We start from the raw sequence: 18614 nt of genomic DNA, 5'->3' as shown, positions 1-18614 counted from the left end.
TTGTGACGGATGTAAAGCAAAACAAGGAGTATGAGTATATAGAAAAGCTAAAAAGGCTTCAATCCAATACTCGCACGCTTAAAATACAAGTTACAGAGGGAAGTGATGAAGGTAAAAAATATGCGAGAAGGAGAATGGATTATTTCAGAAAACTTTTAAAAATAGTAGGAATAAGTAACCACAGTATCAACGATCTTAATATTGTACACATTGCTGGAACTAAAGGAAAAGGAAGTACCTGTGCTATTGTAGACTCTATACTAAGAAATTATGGGGTATACACAGGTTTGTATACTTCGCCCCATCTTACTGATGTGCGTGAGCGTATACGTGTGAATGGAAAATTGATGCAACACTCGAAGTTTTCCCAATACGTAGATGAGGTTTATCATAAGATTACGAAGGAATCTTCTGACAGAATGCCATCCTTTTTTGAATTTATGACTATTTTGGCTTTCTATGTATTTGTGCATGAAAAAGTAAATGGAGCAATAATTGAGGTTGGGATTGGTGGTCTTTATGATTGTACGAATGTCATAAAAAACCCCGTGGTTGTTGGAATCACCTCATTGGGATTTGACCATATGGAAGTTCTTGGGAATACTATTGAGGAAATATCTGCAGCAAAAGCTGGAATATTTAAGCCTAGTGTGCAAGTATTTGTGGCGTATGGAAATTCTGTATCTGCCCTGAATGTCTTAAAATCCCATGCAAATCAGGTCGGCTGCCCGCTATCTGTGTGTCCTTCAATATCATTATATACTAGTGATAGGGGAGAAGTTTGCTTAGGATTAGATGGAGAGACTCAAGGTTGTAATGCAAGTCTAGCTTTACAATTGTCACATTTTTATCTTACCAACTACAGACGCCAGGTTTCTAGCATTATTGACCACCCTCCTCTCCTCACCCTATCTCCTAAGGCAAAGAAAGGAGGTTCATTGTTCTTAGTGTCTGATAAGTGTTTGGAATCTCTTTGCAGAACATATTGGCCAGGAAGATTTCAGGTGATTTTCTATAACGGCGTGCATCTACATTTAGATGGTGCACATACTGTCGAGAGTATTTCGTTGTGTGCTAGTTGGTTTGAAAGCAAATCTAGAATGAAAGAATTAGGCAGGAATGAGTGCTTCCGTGGGCTTTTGTACTATTGTAGAGGTCCTCGTGATTTTAGAGATCATGTAAAAATTCTTTCCAAATTAGATTTTGATACAGTATTGCTATCGCCAGGCATTGTGAATGTCCCTGATGCTTCAGATCCAAATGTTTGGGAGTTTGAAAATCGTATTGGCTGTCTTGAAGAGACGTGGAAGGAATTTGCACCAGAAACGCCCATTGTGAGTTTTAAATGTATTTCTGATTCCATTGATTGGTTCTATTTACAAAGGGCACATTCACGACATTTTCGTACAGAGCTTCTTGTGACTGGAAGTCTGTATCTTGTTGGAGGAGTGCTATCTTTAATTAATCCAAATCTCTGGAACAACAATTTATTATAACACAGCAATATTAAAGGGTCCGTTTTTTTATTATAACAAAACATCTTGAATAGGGCATTTTTTAGTAGTATGATTCTAAATAATAGTAATGTAAAGAATTCCTATTAAGAAAAAGCCTAAAGCCTTGTCACTCTATAACATATTTTAGTTCTATCACAGCCTTGATGGCTTTCTAAATATAGTAAGCTCCCGAACTTTAATGGCCGTGTTGTTGATATCTCCCCATGTTATTCTAATTCTACCGTTTTCCTCTACTATTTCACAGCGTACGGGCTTTGGATACTGAAATCCAGATAAGTCTACAGACTCATCAGAATCTTTTGTCTTGTCTACTACGTTATCTGATTTCTTAAGTGCAGAACTTATGATATCTTCTATTTTCTGTGAATATATAGATCTGAACATCAAATGATAAATAACATTCACTCCTTGTCTATTCTTGAAAACTCCAACTTCCACTATTCCTGGCTCTTTCACTCCTCTTCTTTCAAGTGTTGCAATTACTATTTTTTTCCATGTCTTACTGTTGTTTTTCACATACACTCCCGTATTGATGAAAAATTCATCTGCACGTCTATCTTTAAGGATTTTTGCAACCTCTATTATGTCATGAACTTCTTTTTGCTCTATGATTTCCTCGATGGTTCTATTCTTCCAATTTTCCTCACTTCCTTTCTGTAGAATCTTATGAATAGCTTCAGCCTTCTTTGTCCATCGAAGAACTCTTGGATGGATCATATAGTGATAAGCGATGTCATTTTTCTTAAGATCAAAAACCTTAGTGTCTCTAGTTGATTTTTTACCAGAGCCCTTTTTTTCCTGTATCTCATGCTGGTTTCTTTCCTTTCTCTCTGCCTCTTGTGCATTCTCATTCTTTTCTCTTGGAACTTTGCTTTTGGATTGAGATTTTTCTTTTTTACCCGGTCTATTTTTGGCTATCACATTTTGCTCCAAAGTCTTTTTTGCCTGTTCCCGTTCTTCTTCTTTTATCAGTTCCTCCTGAATTCTAAGCTTTTCTTCTTCTATTCTCTTAACTTCTTCTTCTTCTCTCTTTTCTTTCTGCCTTTCTCTTTTAGCAACCTCTTTTGCAACATTGTTGGCATATTCCTTAGTAATGCTCCTATTCTCCAGAAATACCTGATAGATGAGTTCTGCTACAATTTTCTTGCCATATTTATCATTTTCTATCTCTATTATTAATTCATTGTTAATGCAATGGGGCAAAAACTCCTCTATATTTTCAGACTGATTTTCTGTTTTAAATGCCAAGTTTCTCAGGCTGACACCTATAATAAACCTTATTTTCCTCTCAGGGTCACTCCAAAGATGTCTGCATCCCTTACACACTATTTCCTGTGCCTTGACTATCTGTTCTTTCTTTTCAGCAGTACATAAATCACTTCCATATTTCATAACTTCATTTAGTATCTTCCTTTTTATTTCCTCCTCTACACTTTCGCCTGTTATTTTCTCAGCCTCAATCTTTGCCTTACTTACAACTTTCCTCCCAAATTCTCCCAGTTCATTGACTACTTTTTTGACCACGTTCATTATTAAGTCATCTAGAGCCATTTTCTTAGACTTGTAGAGATCTACAAGATTAATCCTTCTAAGAGGGCCGTTCATAAAAACCTCGTCAACTAAATCCGTATACCATTTAGAATCCCCAGGTATGTATATGCGTGTTATGGAATTCCACATTAAAAATGGAAGCCTTGAAATTACTTTCTCGACATATTTTTTTTCTACTATGCTGCTATATCTATCATCTGGCGATGCAACAAGCTCACCGTCACGGATTATGAATGGTGTAAGTCCACCCGAATCCATACCATTAACATTTTCAAGCTCTTCTTTTAGATTTTGTAATTCACTTTCACTTAATTTACGGCCCAGATTTTTCTCTTGGATTTCCTTTATTTCCTCAAGAATTGAGCTATTTAAGACACAAAGCAAAGAAACCATGAATATTAGATGCATTAAATCAATTGGGGCATCACTTCTATTCAACTGTATATGCTTTCTTTATCCTTTAATTCACAATGTCCATTGGAGAACCTTTCAGATGTCATTGAAATCCTGTCAAAAATAGGAGAAAAGTTTTGTAAGTCCAAATAGAATTTTTTTCTTCTTTTATTAATTTCATAATCTAAGGAGTCTAGTTTCCGTATAAGCCCATTCGAGGTAACCTATCTAAATGATAACTAAAGCATTTTTTAAAATTCCGGGTATTAAAGACGAAACTGTTCTACGTATAACTTTTTGTATTCCGCTGGTGCTTTGGGCCGATTCTATCTTTGCTTCAGCTGAAGCAATATTTCCTATTATGTTAAACATTACAAATGTACCATACATACCTACAGCAGTGCACATAATAGCTGCAATAATAGTAACCATCTTGGCAATTCTTGGTGCAAATTCCGACAATTTATTTCGAAACAGCCACTTTCTTACTATCGATGTGGCTTCTCCTAAAAAGAAAGGAAGAAATGAGAAGATCATCGGATATGTCAAATGCAGAAGTCCACCATAGTCCTTATCATTTTTGACTCCTGAAAGAGTTGCCACTTCATAGAATCCTAGAATACTACGAATGATTTCAACAACAGAATTTGTGCTAATATTCGCCATAATTGTTTGAGATGCCAAAAACATGTATAATGTATGCGTAACTATTAACGACCTGTCATCTATCCCATAGGTCCAGTTTTTTTCTCTCTTACATCTAAAAATCTCACAGATTGCAATAAATGACAAGAAATATACAAGTATGTGAATTACTATAAGGAGTGTCTTGAGAAAATCAAATACAGTAAACGATCTGTCATCATCTTCTTCGAACCCGTCGAATAATCCGTAAGTCGTTTTTATAAATAAATAAATCGCAGCTGTTAATGCTATCGAGATGGGCATTGAGAAGTCACCTGTGTCACAGTTATACTGGAGAGCTACGCATCCCATGAAGAAAATGTCCTCCAAGTATCTCCACCTTTCAAGCATGAAGTTTTTGCATTCTAAGAAAAAGTTCATGATAATGCCCCAAATTGATTATTGGTATTTTTCCATTCAAATATGGCCTAGAGCGCATGATACCCATTGGATTATCCCAAAATTCAAACTATAATAGATTTGCTGAGTTTTAAAAAGCATCAATCGAGAAAAAACCTCGACAACCTATAATAGGACTGCCTGCATATGTGTAGCCCAAGACCTTTAATGCTTTTGCAAAACAAATGATACCAATCGCTCTAATATGGAGTATTGTTCCAAGGAGGTGGGCTCTGTTTTGGAGGACTTGAGATTCCCTTTATGGAATGACTGGATCTTAGAGCAGAGTTCCTTGGTTATCTTTGTATTGCTATTGACGACGTCTCTACACACACCAAGTACCTTCTCCTTATCATGCAAAGTGTCGAAGACACTCAATACGTTAGAGTATATTTCAGATTCAATCTGGTCGCGGCTTTCCGGTGTATATCTTCCGCAGAGCTTATGCTTTTTCCACTTGGTGTATAAAAGATCTGCATAGTCCCCAAAAGAAGTATATGATTCCTGATCACTTTCGCACTTCTTGCAAAGAGAAAGAAGCCCTCTTATTACCAAGTTTACAATCTCTTCATTCTTATCAAGAAGATCCATTTTGGTTATGAACTCCTTCAGAACAAGGTTCCGCACATTTTCGGGAAGAGATGATAGGTTTTCGATGATGTCGTTTGCAACCAAGTATTTCGCATCATCTTCCTCTGGCGCTGAGGCCTCTACCACCTCAAACAATCTTGAGGTCCATTTGCAATCATTAGTCTCCTTCAATCCTTTCAGTGCAAGAAGGCATGCCTTATGAATGACATACGGCGTTTTTTTGCATCCTCGGGAGTAAACAACCCATCCTTCCTCGTATTTTCCATGTTTGATACACAGATCCATCATGGACTTGTTAAGTGCTTCTGAGCACCCCTCCCTGTTTGCAGCCCAAAAACGAACACACTCCTCCCACTCCATCTCCTTTCTTCTGAGAGAAACCCATTCTGCGTTATCCTCTACAGACATTATCCAATCAACATCAATGGATCTTTTAAGAAGGCCCTCGCTGTCATTTAGAAAATAACTCTCAGGTAAAAGATCGTGCTCGCTGTAGCTTCTCAGTAACCTGTCTAGTGTTGTGTCGTCGCCATCCTTAAGGCTCATGAGAAGCCCTAGCCTCAATAACCCCTTGCTTTTTTTACTTCGGTTAAAGATCTTGAAGAATCTCGAAGATTCAGATCTTCTAAACAGAACTGCAAGAAGAAGCTCTATTTCCTTCAGGGTGAAGCCCTCAATGCTAGAATCCATGCACATCTCGTAGGTCATGTATAGGAGAGATTCCAACTCTTGTTCACAGTCTATGTTTATGAGATTGTTTAGCAGACATCCTTTAGTAGCTTCTAATATCTCCCTCCTTACCGCCTCAGGAGATCCTTTTCCTTCTTCAAAAATCTTATTGAAGTCAAGCATCTTTTTCTCACAAATGTTGTCAAGAACAAAGCTTTCTACGATAAAAAGATCCTTAAAATCAAGCGGGAGAATATTGGCCACATGGTTTGATATGCATCCGAGAAGATAGGAATATAATCGAATAACATCATTCCCAGTCGTAGCGCTGATGGCGCTATCACATATTGCACAATCTCCATCCTTCTTATCCATAGCCTTTACCGATAATATCACCCTATTCAAAGCATCAATGACTTCGCAAAATTTACCACCGTCTGGATCCTCCATGCCATCTTCTGTACCCATTTTCTCCTTCAATTCCGAGGGCGAGTTGAATTCCATTTTTAGCTGAAACAAACAATATTTTGACAAATATTTGTAGAGAAGATGAGACAAGTCTTATACCAAAAATTTTATAAAAGGGTTTTACCAGCCTATCAGAGCTCTTTATCCTAGTATCTTTTTAATCAGGTCGTTATTGGTTCTTCTTTCTGCACACATCCAAATTCTTATTTTAAATATCTTGAATAATTCCTTTAACAGATCCCGAAAATCTATTCTCCTATCGCTTTTGAAGTAAAATGTTATCTTCTTCATGTCCCACTGGTACTCACAGCTTAATATTTCCATATTTAGATTCCGGGCACTCACTAGCTCCTTGCACTGCTTCAAAGACTCTACCTCTATTTTCTTTCTTTGCCTTAGCTTGTTAAGATCATCGGACGATGCTCTTCTAAGTATCTTTTTTGGTTCAAACTCTGCCTTCATATCTCTTAATCTCAAGGCAGAGCTCTCAAACTCACTTTCACTCATGTTTCCAATTATTTTTCCGCAATCCTCTCCTCGATCGGCCTCTAGTATCACATATGTATCCAAATCAATTATGTTTGAGTAATACCCGACCTCAAGCCTTCCGCTGGGAAATTCAACAATAGAATACCACCTTCTAGGGAACATCCCCGTAAGGTTTATTGGCAAAATCCCCCTTTCTCTTGTTTCTATATCGCCCGGAATGTCAATGAACCTACTTGGCGCTACACCCACTGTTCTCCACACTGTATCACTTTCATCCCACTTTTCATTCGTTTCGTTCCAGATACTGTTTGGATGATATGATATCCATTCCGGATGATTAAACATTATTTCGAAAACAGGCTTTTCCTTTTTATTCCATAGTTAAAACAAGTTTTCAATTAGATTTTGTTTCCATTCTGACACGAGAGTTTGTATTTGGAGTATATCCTGTTTTGAAAAAGCACTGATAATCTTATTTGAAGATGCCTAAAGGCCACATAACCTGGAAAAAGGCAATTGGTCGCGCCGAGATTCGAACTCAGATTGTCAGATTCAGAGTCTGAAGTGATAACCATTACACCACGCAACCTTCCCAGGTCATGTCTACATTGACATCTCTTCAATCATGTCAGTGCACATCAGTCCATGCCTATATTCTTCTGTTTATCTCATGCTTTTTAGATTTGTTTTCTTTCCTTTCTCCTGTTCAAAGCCCTATCTCCAAAACTTTTCATAACCCCAAAGATGCTCCTTCCAATTATAATTGCAGATGCATTCAGATTCTGTGGGGACTTCCTCCATGTAGCTTCAAAAGTCGTGCTGATAACAAAGATAGCAAGGACAAGGTCTTGCAGTGGACTGTCTCTCAAGACCCAGTTCTTGTACGCAATGGTCTTTATATTTAGGTATGTTGATTTGTTTGATTTCTACATCAAAGGACTTCTTGGAGTATACAACTTTATAATGAAGATCCTATTTATCGGATTCCAAATCCTCATTCTCTTTATGATGAGATTCAAATACTTCTCTACATATGACAAGAAGTGGGATAAGTTTAATATTTTGATCCTGATAGTTCCATGCTTTGTATTCTCACTATTATTTGCCAGGAGCGGCTACGGTGTCTATAGATACATCTCCAATGTTTTGTATATATCGTCCTTGTTTCTTGAAAGCGTTGCCATTCTCCCACAGCTTGTCCAGCTCCAGGAAGCAGGGGAATCCGAGACAATGACTTCGAAGTATATTCTCCTGCTCGGGCTCTATAGAGCCTCATACACGGTATACTTCATTCTTAAGAGGGTCTATGATGTAAAGAACATCGGAAGCATTCCTATTGCTTGTGGAATTATCCAAACATTGCTATATATGGACTTCTTTACAATCTACTACAGATACGTTTTTAGAAAGTCTGGGATATCGGAAAGTCTTCCCTCATCGAATATTAAAGGAGAATTATAATTGCCAGATACTTTCAAATATATCCCCTACCAAATGGTTTATCCCCACGAATGTTCCTTATTCCCTTATCAATAAGAAACAACTTGAGTCTTCTTGTAAGGTTTGAACCAAAAAGAAGTGAAGTTGTTGTAATGAACGATGAACTAAGCATATTACTATGGAATGAGGAATATATCGAGCTGGTTTCTGTTCCCTTGCTGGGCCAGAAGGAAGAAACTTCGGCTTCTAAGGCCCTACCTGTCCTAGATGCTGCAATTGTTGCAAGAGACGATGGCCTGCATGTGTTTGCCATAACAAAGACCAAATTCTACCATTTCACAAAGGGGCTGGGCTCATTTACCGAGATTTCGCACGGCTTTTCTCTTCCTGAAATCAATGCCTGGGGAGAGGTTGTGGTAGTATTTAGCAACAATTCATTTTACCTTCTTACTGAAAATGGGTTTAGGAACCTCCACATTTCCCCATATTTCAGATCTATAGTTTCCTATTCTTGTGGAAGATCGTTGAATACCGATGTAATTGTCTATCAAACAGATTCATACACGAGCATCTACTCTGCTGATGGTACTCCAATCCTAGAGAAGTATCCCTGTACTCAGAAGGCATTTGTTACCGGCAAGGGACTAGCAATCCAACGAGGCTGCGAGATATTTCTGTACGATGTGTCAGATGGCGTTGAGCTACTTGCAAGGATAAATATGAATGTGAAGATTAACGCCAAGTGGAAGCACTTGAAGTATCACAGTGACATGCTTTATATGAGTGGAATTAGTAATGATGGATACATTCTCTATGCGGATGGATACTTATTTGATACCAACGATCTTGTCCAGTCTTTCGAGTTTTACAGAAACTGCTTTATTGGTGTTAGCTCATCTTTCTTATACTTTTTGCCAAGCGACAAGGACTTTGATTTGAAGCTGTTAGATAGCGAATACCGATTGCTAAACAATGTTCTCAATGGCAACTTCACACCATACACATGTAGGAGCTTCAAGCTTTTTGATAAGGAGCGCCTGTGGGAAAGAGAGGAAGGAAAGATATCGAAGACTGGATACTTCCTGGGCTTCTTGGTATATTGCGGGTTTAAGGTTGAGTGCTGCAAGTTGATCTGTAATGCTCTTAATGAAGTACAAAGTGACAGGAAAAGTATCAGGAAGCTCAAAATTCTAAACGAGGCAATGAAGTTTGGGCATAAAGCCTACAAAAAATTTGTGAACATGGATGTACATGTAGAAAAGATATATGGCAAGATCACTGAGATAATTAACCCAGAGGCTATTGATGAAGAACTCTTGGTGGATATGGCAGAAATTTCTTTCAGAGATATTGATTTTATTGAGATACCTAGATATTTTCTTCTCAAGGGGAAAAAGCTTATGGAGCAGAACGGAGATTTTATGAGTCCATTCTACAAGTGCACTGGGCTATTTGACAAAGTAGTGACATTGCTTGAAAAGAATGACAAGGTAGCCGAGATAGTTCTTATGTGGAAAAGCACCGGCTTCTGCAAGGATTCTTCTCTTGAGTATGTCTGCAAGCATAATCTTGCCTATCTTATATCTCAGAGATGTGCTCATGATATAATCAGCGGGTGGGATGCCCTTAGATGTCTTTGTGAAATGTGGAAAAAGAGTAAAAACAAATGTAAAGCATCCAGGGACATAGTTGAATTCATAGATGGAAGATATGACTTGATAGTTGGATGCAAGCTTCCACTCGCCTTAGTAGCACTGATGTCTGAAGAAATAGTTCTATACTGCCTTAGATCCTCCTTTGGAATAGACCAGGCCATATCATTTCTTTTATCGAACGGGAGACATGGCGATGCCTCAGCTCTATATTACCACCTATTTGCCACTACTGGGAAGCAGGCATACTTGGACGAGTCTCTAAATAACATCGGCAGCAGGGTCTTTATATATAGAAACATGTTTGTTGGTAGAGAAACTTTAGAGGATCTGAAGGAAAGAAAGGAGCTGGATTGTAGACAAGCCATTTTAGATAACATTGAAAGGATTAGGAGCACGGACAATGGGCTCCTGTGGAGTAATGTCTGCATGTCTGAGAAATACCCCGACGAATACGGCAAATACCTTCGCCTTCTTGATGAAATGAAGAAAGTTTGAGCCTCTCCCTCATTAGCATAATAAAGCAGTTCTTCAAACGTACATTTTCAAAAAGTCCTCTGAACCACCACCGGGTAACTACTTATGCTGAAATCAGGTCCTTATGCGAGATTTCTTTACACCAATTTTTAACCCCACGGAATGGCTCAGTATAGTGCTAAGATTTCTGATATCCCAAATCCTCCATCAGATACGGTTTCTGAGATAGCATTTAGCCAGATGCATAGCCTGATGGCAGTATCGAGCTGGGATGGCACTATCCGAACATACGATTTGGAAAACCCATACAGCTCAAATACCAGTGTGGTGAATCTAAACAAGCCTCTTCTTACGTGCTGCTTCAGCAAAGAGACACCCTCATTAACTTTTGCAGGCGCAGCAGATGGAAGCCTCCAAATGGTAGATCTACAGACCAGTCGGGTATCATCTTTCCAAGCACACAATGCAGGAGTAAAATCTGTAAGATGCTTTTCAAACATGCTGGCAACTGGGTCATGGGATAAAACTGTTAAGTTTTGGGATATCCGGTCCTCAAAGCTTGTATTCTCTTTAGACCTTCCTGGAAAAGTTTATGCCATGGACCTTGAGAAAGAACTACTTGCAATATCTCTTTCTGGAAATGAGGTGGTAACATACAATCTCAACGACATAAACCAGAAGAAAACGCATGCTTCAAAGCTGAACTGGATGATTAGATCAATAGCCTGTGCTCAAGACAACGAGACTTTTGCCCTTGGGGGAATAGAAGGAAAGGCAGAGATATTTAACATCAACTCTCCAGTAAAGAAAATGATATTTAGATGCCACAGAGTTGATAACAAGGTTTATGCTGTCAATTCTGTATCTTTCCTTCCAACCAATCACAATATATTGGTTACTGCGGGCGGAGACGGAACCATAGTGTTTTTCGATGCACAAGCAAGAATGAAAATATTTACCCAGACAGAAAGTCAGCCTATAACATGTGGTAGATTCAACACTAATGGAAGTTACTATGTCTATGCAACCGGGAATGACTGGTCCACGGGATATGTGACAACTTACAGGCCCACACAGCTTAAAGCCATCCAGGTCAGCACTACAGGTGTAAAAATATGATTAATAAGCATGCTCCATCTGGATCTGAGCATTAGACCATAGTTCTGAGATAAATCTATTTATTTGGATGCAATCTTTACATCCTCTCTTGTTTATCTTTTTAGCCTTTGAACATGAAACGCTTGGAATTAAAACAGAGCAAGGTAAACACAACCTATTGTGAGTGATGCTGCTAAAGCTCTTATTTCTTGCTGTTATTGCCTGTGATAGGTTGTTGAGACTTAAGCATAGGGACAGCCAGTATGTTACTAACAGCAAGGGCGTCCTGAAGCTTGAGTCTCCCATGCTACCTACCCTGTCTGACCAGCGTGTCGTGGTTCACAACAGAGTCTTATACTTCTTTAAGGACGGGATATATTACACGTTAGCCATGGTGCATGGAGAATTAGAGATCAAGCCAATTGTCTATAATGCCATGAGCGAAAAAGGGATAGGATTTTCTTCTAGCCCAACCTTTCGCCCACGCAAGAGAAAGATAGATCCATTTGGCTATTTATCTCACGCAGGTCGTCGGGATAGCCAAGGCGATAGTGAAAAGGGAAAAGATAGTCTTCCAAGTAACAAAAGGAAGCCTGGGCTAGTAAAGCTTCCTTCTCGAAATGAAAGGATTACAGCACAGAAAAGAACTGAGCGGATGCCTAGAAACAGCCCGAAAGATCGTGAAGAAGGAAGTTGGAATGACAAGACTCACCAAGTGAAAAAAGACAAGTCGTTTGAAGCAAACTTAGATGTGAAAAATGCTAAAGCTCCTAAGGAAGGGCCCGATGAAACAGAGACTCTCGACAGTAGCGACAAGCTTCCTGCATATGGGATTCCTCCACCGCGTTTGGAAGTGGAAACCGGCAATGCCTTGCAAAACATAAGGCCTCCAAAGAAGGTTGGCTCTATTCGGAGATCTCATGTAGTTGAGAGCGACTCCAAAATGGATGAGCGTGAGTTTGGATATGTTATAAAAAATGTTACGGTTTCCGAGGTGGACGACAAAGGACATTTCACGTTAATTGGAGGAAGCGACTTTTGTGTAACCTATTACAAAGATTCGTTTGTTTTTATGCCATGCTCGCGTGCTCCTGAGCAGATATTCAAGCTAGAAAGCTCGGAGGAGATAGTGAAAAAAGGAAAGTCCTTTGGTTTAAAGGAGGATAAAGATGCCGAAAGCCAAGATGCCATTGTCCTTGACTCCACGGATAGTGAGGAAGAAAGGAAGGAGGAACTCTATAAAAGCCCTCAGACCCTATCATATTCCCTTAAAAGCGTTGCTCCAGGTGGCGGCAACTTTGGAGCTCGAAGTGCCAAAGCTGGTTTTAGAGATGCTGAAAGATACCCTGATAGAAGTCTGGATAAAGAGAATTCCCACAACCTAAAAGATCTCTCCAAAGACTCCCTACATTTTGAAAACAGTCACAGGCCTTCAAAGATAGACACAAATCCTGAAAAGTCAGCTATCGGTGTAACTCCAATTGCCATGCAGCCGACTCAGATAAAGAGCGGTGCGAGAGGTTTAAATTCTAATACCAAAGAACCAAGCAAGCATCAGAAGCTAAACTTTGATGACGACTTTATAGATAAGTTCAGAGAGCTCCTTACAAATAGCGATCTCAATGATTTTGTTTAATTGGATATTTAAAAAAGATGAAGGTGCCGGCTCCGGGCTAAAGTTGTTTTTGCATGTTTTCTATAGAAAAGTAATAAACTAATAAAATAATTTCTGCAGCCCAAAGCTTCAATCAAAAAGGTTTTTAAAGCCAAAAAGTATATCCCTCCAATGGAAAAAACATTTATAATGATCAAGCCTGACGGGATAAAACGAAGGCTAATCTCGAAGATAATTCAAAGATTTGAGGAGAAAGGGCTATACCTAGCAGCCTGCAAATGTATGATGGCCAAGAGAGAGGTTTTGGAGCAGCACTACTCCCATCTGTCGAGCAAGCCTTTCTTTAACGAAATGGTGGAGAGTATGATGTCTGGGATGGTTCTTGCAATGGTGTGGGTCGGAAAAAATGCAGTTTCTGTGGGTAGAAAGTTGATTGGGGAGACTGATCCACAGGCAGCCTCTTCTGGAACCATTCGAGGAGATTACGGACTTACGGTGGGGAAAAACATCATCCATGGATCAGACTCTGTCGAAAATGCAGAGAAAGAAATCAAGCTCTGGATCGGAGACGATGTCCTGCCTGTTTCTTTCTTTGATGAAGCCTGGATTTATTAAACCCTTTTCATAATATTTTCTCTAATTTTTATCCTCATACAAATTGTGCTGTACGAATGCCTATTAAGCCAACACGAGATAGCAAGTCAAAAGTAGACTCGAAGGGCCACATGCTGTCTTCAATAGAATCATTGCTTGATACAAATATGTCCTCCGTCTCTCTTGGAAACTTAGAGAAGCTTGATCTCGAGCTGTTGCAGCTATACCAGGAGATAGCACCCACACAAATAGAAATCAATTCAAGGATGTACATATTTGAAAGAATTAAGAAGTTGATAGTCCGTGAGCTTCCAAGTGCTAATGTTGTCCCCTTTGGCAGCCACACTACGGGACTAATCGTTCCATCGAGTGATATCGATGTAAATGTTCAACTTGGCATAGACACTGATAAAGAATATGCCAACAGGTACCTGTCAAAGATAAAAAACCTTATGATGGGGGCAGATTTCGTTAAAAAAGAGACTCTGTTTCATATCAGAAAATGCAGAATTCCCATTCTCAAGCTTAGAGACAGAATATTTGGATTTAGAATAGATATTTCTGTGAATCAAGAAAACGGGGTTGAAGCTGCAAAGTTTATAAGGTATACTTTGAAGGAGCATCCTTACATAAGAGTGTTTGCAATTCTGTTGAAGCACTTTCTTACTATAAGAAACCAGTCAGATGCCGCAACCGGAGGGCTGAACAGCTATTCCCAGTTCCTTCTTCTTCTGAGCTTCTTTCAGCTACATCCTCTTGTCCAAGAGAACCGGATCTCTCCTCTTAAGAACATCGGCGTTCTTTTCATGGATTTCTTTCAGTACTATGGATGCGATTTTCCGTATAAGACTGCAAAGATTTCTGTAAACAGGGTTGGATATATAAGGAATGATGCAAAGACACTATCCATCGAGGATCCGACAGACCCTGACTGTGATGTAGCAGCTGTTTGCAGAAACTCACAGATGGTTCTCGAGATATTCCGCCATGCGTTCAGGACAATGAATGCAGCTCTTAAGATGAAAATCCCGGGACAAAAGTCTCTAGTTTCCCTATGGTTCAGGAAAGAAGCAGAGAGTACCAGACAGAGAGAAGAAGTCAGGAGAATATATAAAAAAATTCTGAGACACCAAAAAAAGTAGAAACAGTCTCTTTATCATTTCTGCTAAGACAGTTATAGTATACAGACATGCAAAAAGTTTACCATTCGGAGCATTCAAGGTATTTGTACTCAAATGTAAAGTCACTTTTCTTCATGAAAGACCATGTAACATCGTAGTCGAAGAACAAGAAATCACCCCTTTCATAGTCTGCCGTTATCAGCTTTGGCTCGTCTAGCCTCTGAAACCACGTGAAGTATTTTGTATGGAATCTCCACGAATACGTCTTTAGTTGTGTAGCAGCATAGTATTGCTGAACAGTTCCAAGCTGAGAATAAAAAATGAAGAAGAGCGTATCTATGTCTAGTTTCTTGAATATGTCCTGGCTTTCAAATATATATAGCGCTGTCTTTGGAAAGAAGCTAGGTGTTTCCACAGGCGTCCTTGGAACATATTTTCTTTCTAAGTCTCTGAAGTTTGGAATATGTACAAGAGAGTTCGAGGCTTCAATCTCATAGAACCTTCTTACTCCGTCTTCATGGCCACTTCCATACAACGAAATTCTTTCCTTATTCACTTTCTCAATTTCCGCACAAACATCATTGAAGTCAAAGGTTTTTATGCCTTGCATTGATTTTGGAGTGGATTCTTTTCTTTTGGTTCCCAATAGAATAGCTGCATTCTTCCATACCTCTTCCGGTGTGAGCTTTTCCTTCAGTAAGGGAGACTTCATGCTCTTATCCTTTCTGGCCTCATCCCTCTTGCTGTCTTGAGATTTCTTCATCAGCAGACAGGGTCTGTCATCTTCTTTTTATTTCCCATAAAAGCCTACATTCGCTATGTTATCTGACGGTCTCTTCTTCGATTGTTTTTCCAAGACAGACAGATTTGATTGGCATAGCTTATATAAATTGAGTTTGCTCGTACCCAACAAAATGACAAAGCAAAAGCCTATGCTTCGTGGAAGAATCCACCAAGCTGCCTTCTACCTTACCATCGCAAAGACCTTCATGTATGCTATCTGCTGCATTCACAGAAAAGGAAATCTTGGGATAATGATATATCTTCTGTCCCAGCTTGTATTATTTGGAGTAAGCAGCACATACCACACCACGTCATGGAAGGACGAAAAGACAAAGTCTCTTTTCCAGAGGTTAGATCATATATCTATATTTCTTCTTATATCAGGCACTCAGACATCTGTGATTCTTAACTTGGTTCCAATAGGAACATACACGAAATACGTTTTGGTGATGACATGGACAATATCGCTCGCAGGGATTTTGAAGATCGTCCTTATGAAAAAACTGCACATGCACTTTGATCTCATGGTTTACATACTTCATGGTGTGTCCATCGTTCCATTTTTCCGTATAATTATGAAGAGCATTCCATTGAGCGACCTTTCTCTTTTTGTATTGGGTGGTGCCATATACATAATTGGAGGGCTCATATATGGAATGGAAAGGCCAAACCCATATCCTCAGATATTTGGGTACCATGAAATATTTCATGTGATGACTGTGCTGGCCAATTGGTGTTTTCTTGTTCCCTTGCTGAAAGGTTACATCTCTACCCTTTCTGGAAAATAAACCATGCATGGCTCTTGTAAAAGGTTTGCTAAATCAATTTAATAGAAAGGGTGTTATCGTCAGAATAAGCTGATAGATCCTTGTGCGATCTTTCCATCCATCTCATTGCACTGTGCAGTACTCTATTTCGCAGCTATTCATATAGTTGTGAATATCCACAGCTACTTCTACACTCTCCCTTAGAATATCACAAGGATCATAAAGATATTTAACTAACGCCTCAAGAGACTTGTCGTTGCCAATTGCGCCCAGTGCCTCTGCACACTCATGCCTGACCATTCCATGTTCTCTTACATCCTCCATTCCCTTAATAAGATATGGAATAGATTCTGTGGATCTCATTTGCCCAAACACAAATGAGATCTCATGCTTGAACAGTGATGATTCGTCTTCCATGGCTTTTCCAAGGGCATGTATCGCTTCAGACGTTCCAAGGTCCCTCAGATAAAACATTGCCTGGTACCTTCTATATAGACACTCATTCTTATTCAATAAAATTTCTCTTGCCTCTTCAAAGCTTCCCTCCATTGGAGATGCTGGGTCTCTGGATCCAAACTTGGATACCATATTTACTCCGTTTTTCAGCTTCATCAACGCCAAATAACAGGTTTCAGAAATGGGCTTCAGAGGATGGTTGACATACTTCTCCAATCCCTCAACTATTTCTTTGGTGGGCTTGAAGTTTCCTAGGGCTTCTCCAGCCTCATGCCTGACAATCTCGTTTTCATTCTCGTCAGATAAAATATTCAGAAGCACAGGGACCGACTCCTCCATGCACATTTGCCCAAGAACATATGCAGCCTCGTGCTTCAGAAGAATAGACTTGGATGCAAATGCTCCTGCAATGGCGTTCACAGATTTGGGAAGCAGTATGTTACGTAGATAGAACAGGGATCTCATTCTCCTAGCTATAGGAACTTCGTCGTTCTTTATGATGCTCTCGGCTGTCTCGATGTCCATGGGGTGTCTCATTTTCTGGCCTTTGGGCCAACGGCTCCGTTTCTTAAATTAAAGTTTTTGGACAGAGGCCCCGGAATGGAAAAAAAGATCAAGATGCTTGATTTATTGTTCCTGTCCATATGCAATATGGTGGGCATAGGGGTTTTTAGCATGGCACACTATGTCTTATCACAAACAGGAACATGTGCCTCCTCTATCTTCCTGATAGTTGCTTCTGCGATAATTGCAACTATGTTTGGACTATGCTATGCCGAGCTTGGATCTACCTATCCATATGCTGGGGGAGATTTAAATTACCTCAGTAAGGCATATTCAAAACATCTGGGGACCATTTATTCTTTGGTTTCTATATTGTTGATACTACCTCTATCTTGTGCAATCATGTCCATCAAAATACACGAATGCTTTGAAAACGATATTGGAAGAGACTACTGTATTGCTGCGTTGTTAGGCCTGTGCACTATATTTTTATCTTTTGGGGGAAGATTGGTCACATGGACGATGAGAATACTGTTTTTTCTTAAGGTCGTTACGGTTGCCTCTCTTTTAGTTATTTCTTCCATATCGTTTATTGTGGTTAAGAGCTCTCCAAATCCTGCAATACTTGACGTAAGAAATAGTACCATAGAAGTAGATGCAACCTCTATAGTTAAGGGCCTGTGCTTCACACAATTCTCATTCGATGGATGGAACTGTGGGAATTATATTGCAAATCGAATACACAATCCCGGGAAGAGCTTTCCAAAAGCCATAGTTGGGTCTATATGGATTGTGGCTTTTATATACATACTCATTAGCCTGTCAATGATGTGTGTAGTGCCGTACGATGACATTATTGGAAATGTTTTTTTTATTGATGAATACTTCAAGGCAGTAGGAATTCCCATTACACCCAGGATGCTATCAATAATAGTCACACTTATTCCCACGATTGGGTCTCTTGTGTGCTCACTCATCGTTGGAACGGGAATCATCGAGTCTCTTGTTCCAGTAAAGTTCAGTAAGAAGTTGGAGATGGTGTCCCTTGCTGCTTTCTCCCTCATTGTTTTTGCATTCGCTAAGTTGGAAAGCATAACTTGGATGGTGAATAAGATAGCATTTGGGACATCCTTGTTCTATTCCTTGTCATGCATGGGTCTCGTGTTTCTTAAGCTGAGGCATCCCTCTCTAGACAGACCCTTTAGCCTTCCTCTTGTGGTTCCCTTAGCTGCATCATTAATAGGTATTTCTATCTGCAGTTACATTATTTGCTGCAGCTAGGATGTGTTTATTAAAAGATTCCCCGGACTCTTCATTCTAAAGCCCAATAAACACCCTCAAGGTAT

The 18614-nt window shown here is 39.4% G+C and overlaps 15 protein-coding genes and 1 non-coding gene across 16 annotated transcripts; 9 read left to right on the top strand and 7 right to left on the bottom strand.

The window, feature by feature from the left end:
* Positions 1-134: 134 nt before the first annotated feature.
* Positions 135-1496, top strand: EHEL_061620 (tetrahydrofolylpolyglutamate synthase; the record flags this gene model as incomplete). Its single annotated transcript, XM_003887462.1, has 1 exon — positions 135-1496. The coding sequence occupies one exon, from the start codon at positions 135-137 to the stop codon at positions 1494-1496; it is 1362 nt and encodes a 453-aa protein (XP_003887511.1).
* A 153-nt stretch (positions 1497-1649) lies between these two features.
* EHEL_061610 (uncharacterized protein) lies at positions 1650-3476 on the bottom strand (the record flags this gene model as incomplete). The annotated part of the gene is made up of 1 exon (XM_003887461.1): positions 1650-3476. The coding sequence occupies one exon, from the start codon at positions 3474-3476 to the stop codon at positions 1650-1652; it is 1827 nt and encodes a 608-aa protein (XP_003887510.1).
* A 213-nt stretch (positions 3477-3689) lies between these two features.
* EHEL_061600 (uncharacterized protein) lies at positions 3690-4526 on the bottom strand (the record flags this gene model as incomplete). Its single annotated transcript, XM_003887460.1, has 1 exon — positions 3690-4526. One exon carries the CDS (start codon positions 4524-4526, stop codon positions 3690-3692), a length of 837 nt encoding a protein of 278 aa, XP_003887509.1.
* A 183-nt stretch (positions 4527-4709) lies between these two features.
* EHEL_061590 (uncharacterized protein) lies at positions 4710-6272 on the bottom strand (the record flags this gene model as incomplete). Its single annotated transcript, XM_003887459.1, has 1 exon — positions 4710-6272. The coding sequence occupies one exon, from the start codon at positions 6270-6272 to the stop codon at positions 4710-4712; it is 1563 nt and encodes a 520-aa protein (XP_003887508.1).
* A 141-nt stretch (positions 6273-6413) lies between these two features.
* Positions 6414-7106, bottom strand: EHEL_061580 (Psp1-like protein; the record flags this gene model as incomplete). Its single annotated transcript, XM_003887458.1, has 1 exon — positions 6414-7106. The coding sequence occupies one exon, from the start codon at positions 7104-7106 to the stop codon at positions 6414-6416; it is 693 nt and encodes a 230-aa protein (XP_003887507.1).
* A 172-nt stretch (positions 7107-7278) lies between these two features.
* Positions 7279-7350, bottom strand: EHEL_061570. Its single transcript has one exon. It is a non-coding gene; the product is annotated as a tRNA-Gln (tRNA).
* A 155-nt stretch (positions 7351-7505) lies between these two features.
* On the top strand, positions 7506-8222 carry EHEL_061560 (ER lumen protein retaining receptor; the record flags this gene model as incomplete). The annotated part of the gene is made up of 1 exon (XM_003887457.1): positions 7506-8222. The coding sequence occupies one exon, from the start codon at positions 7506-7508 to the stop codon at positions 8220-8222; it is 717 nt and encodes a 238-aa protein (XP_003887506.1).
* Positions 8223-8272: 50 nt separating this feature from the next.
* On the top strand, positions 8273-10351 carry EHEL_061550 (uncharacterized protein; the record flags this gene model as incomplete). Its single annotated transcript, XM_003887456.1, has 1 exon — positions 8273-10351. The coding sequence occupies one exon, from the start codon at positions 8273-8275 to the stop codon at positions 10349-10351; it is 2079 nt and encodes a 692-aa protein (XP_003887505.1).
* Positions 10352-10492: 141 nt separating this feature from the next.
* Positions 10493-11449, top strand: EHEL_061540 (uncharacterized protein; the record flags this gene model as incomplete). Its single annotated transcript, XM_003887455.1, has 1 exon — positions 10493-11449. The coding sequence occupies one exon, from the start codon at positions 10493-10495 to the stop codon at positions 11447-11449; it is 957 nt and encodes a 318-aa protein (XP_003887504.1).
* A 166-nt stretch (positions 11450-11615) lies between these two features.
* EHEL_061530 (uncharacterized protein) lies at positions 11616-13064 on the top strand (the record flags this gene model as incomplete). Its single annotated transcript, XM_003887454.1, has 1 exon — positions 11616-13064. The coding sequence occupies one exon, from the start codon at positions 11616-11618 to the stop codon at positions 13062-13064; it is 1449 nt and encodes a 482-aa protein (XP_003887503.1).
* A 150-nt stretch (positions 13065-13214) lies between these two features.
* EHEL_061520 (nucleoside diphosphate kinase) lies at positions 13215-13658 on the top strand (the record flags this gene model as incomplete). Its single annotated transcript, XM_003887453.1, has 1 exon — positions 13215-13658. The coding sequence occupies one exon, from the start codon at positions 13215-13217 to the stop codon at positions 13656-13658; it is 444 nt and encodes a 147-aa protein (XP_003887502.1).
* A 56-nt stretch (positions 13659-13714) lies between these two features.
* Positions 13715-14779, top strand: EHEL_061510 (DNA polymerase sigma; the record flags this gene model as incomplete). Its single annotated transcript, XM_003887452.1, has 1 exon — positions 13715-14779. One exon carries the CDS (start codon positions 13715-13717, stop codon positions 14777-14779), a length of 1065 nt encoding a protein of 354 aa, XP_003887501.1.
* Positions 14780-14837: 58 nt separating this feature from the next.
* EHEL_061500 (CCR4-NOT transcriptional regulation complex subunit NOT5) lies at positions 14838-15521 on the bottom strand (the record flags this gene model as incomplete). The annotated part of the gene is made up of 1 exon (XM_003887451.1): positions 14838-15521. The coding sequence occupies one exon, from the start codon at positions 15519-15521 to the stop codon at positions 14838-14840; it is 684 nt and encodes a 227-aa protein (XP_003887500.1).
* A 151-nt stretch (positions 15522-15672) lies between these two features.
* EHEL_061490 (hemolysin III-like putative integral membrane protein) lies at positions 15673-16329 on the top strand (the record flags this gene model as incomplete). Its single annotated transcript, XM_003887450.1, has 1 exon — positions 15673-16329. The coding sequence occupies one exon, from the start codon at positions 15673-15675 to the stop codon at positions 16327-16329; it is 657 nt and encodes a 218-aa protein (XP_003887499.1).
* A 102-nt stretch (positions 16330-16431) lies between these two features.
* EHEL_061480 (uncharacterized protein) lies at positions 16432-17289 on the bottom strand (the record flags this gene model as incomplete). The annotated part of the gene is made up of 1 exon (XM_003887449.1): positions 16432-17289. The coding sequence occupies one exon, from the start codon at positions 17287-17289 to the stop codon at positions 16432-16434; it is 858 nt and encodes a 285-aa protein (XP_003887498.1).
* Positions 17290-17364: 75 nt separating this feature from the next.
* EHEL_061470 (L-type amino acid transporter) lies at positions 17365-18549 on the top strand (the record flags this gene model as incomplete). The annotated part of the gene is made up of 1 exon (XM_003887448.1): positions 17365-18549. One exon carries the CDS (start codon positions 17365-17367, stop codon positions 18547-18549), a length of 1185 nt encoding a protein of 394 aa, XP_003887497.1.
* Between the last annotated feature and the right edge of the window lie 65 nt (positions 18550-18614).

The sequence above is a fragment of the Encephalitozoon hellem genome, chromosome VI (genome assembly GCF_000277815.2).
Source record: "Encephalitozoon hellem ATCC 50504 chromosome VI, complete sequence".
NCBI lineage: Eukaryota > Fungi > Microsporidia > Unikaryonidae > Encephalitozoon > Encephalitozoon hellem.
Note: the sequence above shows the minus strand (reverse complement) of the source record. Positions and strands in the feature narration are given on the sequence as shown.